The sequence below is a fragment of the Hyalella azteca genome, unplaced genomic scaffold (assembly GCF_000764305.2).
Source record: "Hyalella azteca isolate HAZT.00-mixed unplaced genomic scaffold, Hazt_2.0.2 contig665, whole genome shotgun sequence".
NCBI classification, from domain to species: domain Eukaryota; kingdom Metazoa; phylum Arthropoda; class Malacostraca; order Amphipoda; family Hyalellidae; genus Hyalella; species Hyalella azteca.
In genome coordinates this window covers 162,420-169,805 of record NW_025931004.1, presented here as the reverse complement: position 1 = coordinate 169,805, position 7,386 = coordinate 162,420, and the positions used below count along the sequence as shown (strand labels likewise).

The 7,386-nt window shown below is 39.1% G+C and overlaps 1 protein-coding gene across 1 annotated transcript; it reads left to right on the top strand.

The window, feature by feature from the left end:
• Positions 1–1,147: 1,147 nt before the first annotated feature.
• LOC108681310 lies at positions 1,148–6,492 on the top strand. Its single transcript, XM_018170332.2, has 2 exons — positions 1,148–1,340; positions 3,706–6,492. Exon 2 carries the CDS (start codon positions 3,809–3,811, stop codon positions 5,381–5,383), a length of 1,575 nt encoding a protein of 524 aa, XP_018025821.1. The 5' UTR covers positions 1,148–1,340; positions 3,706–3,808; the 3' UTR covers positions 5,384–6,492.
• Positions 6,493–7,386: the final 894 nt, after the last annotated feature.

The window sequence follows — 7,386 nt, the reverse complement described above, 5'->3', positions numbered from 1 at the left end:
TTTGATTATGTTTCAGCTCGCCTTTTTCATTTACCTATATACTAGAGATGTTTGTTAACGTAGGATGTGAACTTGAATTTCTCAATTTAATATGAAATGTATCAGTGTTTCATTACAACCCTCTCTTTGTATTTTTCTTTGCCGTAACGCTTCCAAAAAAAAGAGAACCTTATTCACGTGCCAAATCAAATGCCACTCGGCAGCCTACCTGACAAAACGATAAGTAATGAATACCGGTATCTTGAACCTGAACGTAACGTAAATTTGGTGGAGTAGATCACTCCGATTCACCCAATTATTTAAAAGATATGAGACAATAGGAAACGTCTCTCTCTATATATTTATAAAAGATCATTTTAAAAATCCCTATTTAATCATACGCACAAGTAGCGTTGCATACAACGCTGCATGTCAGTCAGCGTCAGCCAATGACGTTCACAGCCGCACTTTGCACTGCAGCTCACGCGCTGTTTGCTGCCTTATCGCAAGACCAAGGGAAATGCCCAAACCCGCAATCTCCTGCGGAAAACAAAATAATTTTTCCTTGCTTATTCTAAACAATGAGTTTCAGGTCAGGACTGAGCGATTAATTAACTCTATAATACTTACGGGATGACTGTAATCATCACAGGTTGAAATCTGCGTTTAGTGTCGTGCCTACAGACTTCTATCTGAATCTTCAACGGAAATCTGTTTCTGTGCAGGCTCTTCTGACTGTCGCCATTCTATGTAAGAGTAAACCAGAGAACAATGATGTTTCCGTTAGGTCCGATGGGTAAAAACCCGTAAAATGCTAAACAAAAAAATATTGTTAATAAGGGGAATTAAATTGAAGTCTCTTTCTATGCTTAATCTTGGGTATCGAAAAGAAAGAAATTTATTTAATAACAACACATGCTTCATGAGGTCGGAACCCAATTGTTTTGGTTTTCATCCAAAGTGCATAGATATAGTTTGTCTTTGAACTTTCAACGAAGCCTGGTACAACATACCTACCCAAGACCAAAAGAATAAACTGTATAATGAAGGGATAATGAGCTGCGACAATGGGATACCACATGGGCCGTGGAAACTTACTGAATACTGACGGCTGAAGCTCGTTGTGATTTGCCTGACAGACGCAGAGTCGCAGTCTCGCAGTCTCGCTGCCTCGCAGACCGCGTTCAGTCTTTGCCAAGCCTTGGTAGGGTGTGGATGTGCGTTTCCATGTAACTGAGTTGACGGTTGTCTACGAGCTTGCTACAGGATGAGCCGCCTAGAAATGTCATTTCATCTGATGCACGACAATTGGCCTATATAACGGAGAGCGTCTTCTGCATATACATCAATTTCGTGCATACGTAAGCAAATTAATTTTCCACGTACATTTCGTATTCAATGTTTACCTGAATTTATTTTTTAATCATTTTGATCCGGTTTCCGCAACCCCTTCCGTTATTGCTGGAATGCAATTAGAGAAAATTGCTCTTATCTTGTAATTGTGCATGGCGTTTGTTGTGAGAAATTAAAGGTTAGCTTTCGTATTTATTTACTGCTCACAATTCGAATCCCTTTATTTGTAATTTATACGTATGTGTATAACCCTTTTTTCTACGAGTCAGCACCTACGTTTCCTTACAATATTTTTTTCCTTTTCATCTTTGACCTAACACTTAGGGCTCGAAACCAAGACATCGATCATTTGTCAGCCATTCCTTTAGTAAGTCAGCGTAGTGTAGTAACTTCTAATATGTATTTCCTTGACTTTGGTTGCCTTTCAAGTTTCAACATCCAAATGACAAATAATACATAATTCACCTTCACAACACTTCGTTTTTTCATTAGTTCCCGCTTCATGCTGCCCAGCTTATGGTCAAAAGCTGCATGCTCTCCCATGTGTAGCTTAGGTAGTGGAAAATCGATCTTCTCTGCCCCCCAACCGATACCTCCATGGACCCCAATTCTGTATACGGTTAGCAGGTAGGGGGGGGGGGTGTTAACTGTCATTTGTGAGAACTCTGTAAGTTTTGTGTTATCGGAACGCTTGGAAGTCGTGAACAATTTAGGCGTGTTCATAGAACGATTCATTTGGTGGTTATGCAGTGTATGAATATTGAGGACTACATGAATTGATATTCAAACTTATTATTTTACATCCAATTTCACGTTAGAAATTAAAAGGATATTTATTGCACGGATGATAAGCTCTGTTATCATATTTCATCGAATCCGATTGAGTAATGGTTCTAAAAGACTTATAAACTTAATTTAAAATATTATGTAATTTATAGAAAGTTTCATAAGCCCATATTAGCGTTTGATATCAGGTGTATAGAAGTTCTTTAAAAAAATAAATATTATGTATATATAAACGTTTTTTGAAAGGTTTACAAATATATGGTACAAGTTTCTTCGGAATGTGTATGAATGTAAGTTATGTTGCTTGAGATATATAAATTCGGTCTAAACGTATTTATAGTAAAAATATATATATGTGTATCTAGAATTGTGGGTTAATCGAAAATAGTTAGGACCATTGAAATTAGTTGGTTCCATTGAAATTAGTCGGATTTATCGAATTCGGCAATATACATTTCCACACTAGTCACCGCTCTACCACCAGAACGATTTATCTGACTAATATGGTAGAAACAATTCTTTCTTAATATTTAGACAGGTTTTAAATTTTTTCAGCTCTTAAGCAACAATATGAATTTCTAGTCAGTATTCATTCGCATATTAATCGGGCTATCAAAATGCGTCAGAGTGAGAGTGGTGACTTAAGCGGCACTGACTGAACATGACCATTCGTACTCGTGTTGCAATACTAATTTAAAAGGACGATGCAACTCAAGTTTCATCAGGTTAAACTGTACTGCTTGTGTATGGTGCGTCATTTGGGCTAGTGAAGTTTACACTTTACCGGAAATGCCTTGCTTTCACCTTGAGCTAAAATGCATTGCGGATGCTTCTGGGCTGAGCTGGTGTTTAATATTCACCACTACTTTTGGCTTACGTATAACCCGATTACAGTGCGTCAGTGCCTGGTATTGTCAGGCTCATACTCTTCCTGCCTAGGTCAAAATGGTCACTTTACCAGCAGGGCGATGAAAACAACTGGTGTAGCTTTGCGACCGAGGAATGTGTCGAGCTTAAACAAATAATCTACGGCCCTCAATCGTCTTCAATCGTCCTTAATCGTTCCATTTCCTTGAATATCCTTTTTCTCTCGATTTATATATCGTATTTCAATTTTTTGGCATTTATAATTAATAATTAATTAATTTTTTGGCATTTTTTGGCATTGCATGTGGCTTCATTAGCAGTCGTGGCTACGAGTCACAGTTTTCGGTGTATTCAACTTTTATTCTCAATTATATACTACCATATATCATGTAACCTACATAAGAAATGTTTCGATGATATTTTAAGTAATTCATAATTTTTATTATTTGTACGCAAAAACAATTAAATTATTACCGCAAATTTTTTTAGGGTCATCCCTTCTTAGAAAGAAAGAACAAATCTGGCTCGATTTTGCACGTATTGAGTTTAGCTTTTCATGCTCCCTCGTCCAACACTTCCTCTGAAAAACGGTAATCTATAAATGAATTTGTGAATTTATTCTTCAATGGATGATTCTTTAACGTAAACTTTACTTCACACTAGACCACTTTTTAATAAAAAGTGTCATTTTTTAACAGATTTTTTTTTATTTCCGAGCAGCGCAGCGTCGCCGGTTTAGCTTCCTTCAGCCAAGTATTTTCGACCTCCTCACCGACCTCCTCCTCAACACTCCAGCAAAAACGTGTACGAAAAAATTGTGACCATGGATTCATTGAAAAGAACGAAGCAACCAAAGCTCCAGAAGGCGTCTAAGATTGTAAAAAAAATGTTGATCGACTCTGCCGACCCACAAAGACAGCTGAGCAGCCTCAAAATCCGCTCGAAGAAACGAAGCGAAAGCAAAAGCGCAACGCGCTTCTCAGCAACGCCTTCATCGCGTGATCTCGAGGAAAACGTTAAGAATATCAGTACAGACGCTAAGCACACAAACTCTGACCAAAAGACCAAAAGTATTAAAATTAAATTCTTTAGCGGGAAGAAAAGTGTCGGTCAAAGAGAATCGTGTAATGAGAAGTTTAACTGTGAAGCCAACGTCGGGTCACAAAGTTTTCCAAGTGCTGAAAACCCTAAGGCTGCTGGAAGTGATGTAATTACATGGTCCGACAACGATGTCATCGGTCCCAGTCTTGAACTGTTGACCGTTCTGGATGACTTCAGCCACAACAAAGGCCACAAGTTCCCCCAGAACTGGACCACACCTGTGGTCCCATCACACTTCGCACATCATGAACGACCACGCATCGAGTCTCACAGTTCCTGCGACTGCAAAGCGCGACCCGAGAAAGGAATTTGTGAAACTTGTGAGGAAAGGAAACATTTCTTCCACGATATTGCTCACTCTTTTCAATCCTTGAAGGACATTTTCAAAAAGCACGATGCTGAGATGAATATATGTCCTAAACAGGCGCACAGTCTGTTAGGTGTGGGAGTTACGTTTGCTTCTGTGTTTGGAAAGTCTGAGAACATCATTCAATATGTTGATGCACGTGCACCGATCAGCATTTTTGATGATGAGGAATCGAACTGTACAATAACGGATGTTCAAAATGGCATTCAGCTAAATAATGTCGGTAAAATTGAGTTTGAGAAGCACCCTGGTGATGCATCTTTTCCACCCACCTCACTATTGAATAAGGATTTAAATTTTGCATTATTATCGGATCATTCTCATCAAGATAACAATGAAGCTGCGCTCGTTACGACTACAGAGGGCTGCTTTTTGGACCTCAGCAGAATAAGAAAAACTTCTGAAGGAGGCGTTGTTGGAAATTGTGCCTGGAAAGCGAATACTTCGGTACTAGCATTATCTTTCAACGAACTTCTCCACGAACAACAATATGACGCTGACACACTGATGGCAGCCTTCTTCACAACCAGCACGCTGAATTGTTGTTCACAATTCGGCAAGGTTTTGTTGGAGGCACCATCTCATTGTACTAATCTCTCATTTTGCATGGATATGAATCCAGATGGTAATTCTGTTAATCAGACAGCAGCAGATTGCTGTGGTACCGCTCGTGACATGATCGTAACCACCCTCGTGGTGCGAGGTTCCCATCTTGGAGTCGTGAGCACAATCAGCGTGTTGAAGAGAACAGTTGTGGTTGGAAGAAGTTCAGCGGCAATCCTGGATTCTGAGGAGCTGGAAATTTTGATGGTGATGAGGACGTGTTCATCGGAGTGCATTTCTGTTCATGGATCTCGCCCTTGCGAGACCACACACTTGCCCTCGAAGAGATCGGACCCAAGCTGTCAGAACAGAGATTCGGGCCTCTAACGCCTGCTATACCTCATTCATTAAGCTGTATATTTGCCTTCAGCTTCCAGACATGCTGCTTATTGGTTCTGAATTCTTTGGATTTTTTACTACTATATACAGCATTAAGACTGAAAAGATACTCGTAATTTATTTATAATGATCACTTTTTACAAAAGAGAGCTTTGGAGCAACGAGTATTTCAGGATATGTGGAGCATCAATAAACTTAGAGGTATCAATTCGCATAACTAATTTTAACAAAAATTACTCCACAAATTTTTCCCGAAGCGCTATGTGAGCGTCTTCTAAATATTCAATTAACGTCTACTGAAATCTACACATATTGTACTGATATATCTCATCAAAAGTATTTTTGCCCTCTTCTGCATTCGCCACCTCAAATACTCCTCATCAAACCTGAGTTGTGCGTGTCTAGTCTTATGTTCTGTGCGGTGGGCAGGGCAAGGCACTTAATCATAAGGACAATTTCCAGTTTTACTTCGACGTAATTTATGTTTTATTTATAAATCCTTAGGATTCCTGAAGGGAAGGTTCGGGTCCAGGAAGAAATTTTCTTCTAGCTAGGCAGATGTTGTGTCTGGAGAATTCCGGGCAAATTTATCGCGTGACGACCATCTTCTTGTGATATTTTTAGAGCATCCCGATAACAAATGAACAAATAGTGTGAATTTCTCTAACCACTTATTGTAATCCTATGTCTTTCTAGTTTGATAGATACCCATAGCGGCATTTATGTGTTTAATCCATGTGAATGCATACCGAGTGTTTAAAGCGAACCCTATTTATCCATTTTCTAACTTCATGCATTTTCGATTGTTTCTATTATAGATAAACCCGGCATCTCGTGAACGGAAGGTGCTTTTCCTTCTTCATGCAACACAGAATTTCATGAATTGCGTTCAATTAGATTTCTCTAATGATAATTTCCAGTGGATCACTCATGCGAATAAAATTATACATGGACTAAAAAGAGTCTCTCCCCATGATGCTATTTGACTTGAATGCTCGCTGTGCGAGGTTCATGTCAAGCCTTTAGTATTGCATGGAACACACGTGAAATCTAACTCTAATGATCCCTTTACCTTGAGAATAAACCACATACCTGCATGAGCGTATTCCTCGACCCAATGCCTTTTTTGAATTGAGACACTGAAATGTTGGTTCCGCGAACCGTAGTTTTATTAGATGCAAAACGGTTAACACCGAATCAGTATTGATCTGCCTCGACTGCCTGTGTTCGCGTGTTCAACGCAGATTTGCAGTCTCGGAGCGAATCCTGGTAAACTTGAGTGTACATTGAGATCTTGTAGGCTGATCATTTGACATCAGATAATTAATACACGCATGCGTTGTGTCCTATTACTTAAGAGGTCAATGCAACTGGACACGAAATTCAGAGCCGAGATTTTTCAGCCAAAGCCCATCGGGGTGAATAGGCAGAGCTGAGCAGCGCTACTTTGAAATGTAGCGGCGCTACCGCTACCGCTACATTCTCTAAATGTAGCGGTCGCTAACGCTACGGCTACACCCACTAGATTGTAGTGAGCGCTACCGCTACAGTAAAATGTAGCGCCGCTACAATGACCAAAATTATTGGAAATCTCTAAGTATTAATTCTGCTATTGGGATTCACTAGCTCATAAACATTTAAAGGTAATAAAACATTTTTCAAACCTATCAATGCAACTTTATTGCAATTAACCTAACCGAACTAGTACGGGTTAGATACAGTAAATAAAAGTTACAGGGTTTTTTATGTTTTACTTTCCCTACATGGATGTGTACTTTAATCTACCAATCTAAAAAATTATTCACATATACATATAAAAAAGCAGTCTTTAATTTGTATATATATATATGTGGATTATTTTTGAGATTGGTAGATTAAAGTAGACATCCATGTAGGGAAGGTGAAACATAAAAATAACTGTAAGCAAACTGAAACATGAAGTGTAGGCCACATCAGGCCTACACTTCAGCGCCGACATCACTATGTTATGA

Coding starts and splice junctions, on each gene's coding strand:
- LOC108681310 (XM_018170332.2), top strand. CDS start 3,809: ATGGATTCATTGAAAAGAACGAAGCAACCAAAGCTCCAGAAGGCGTCT.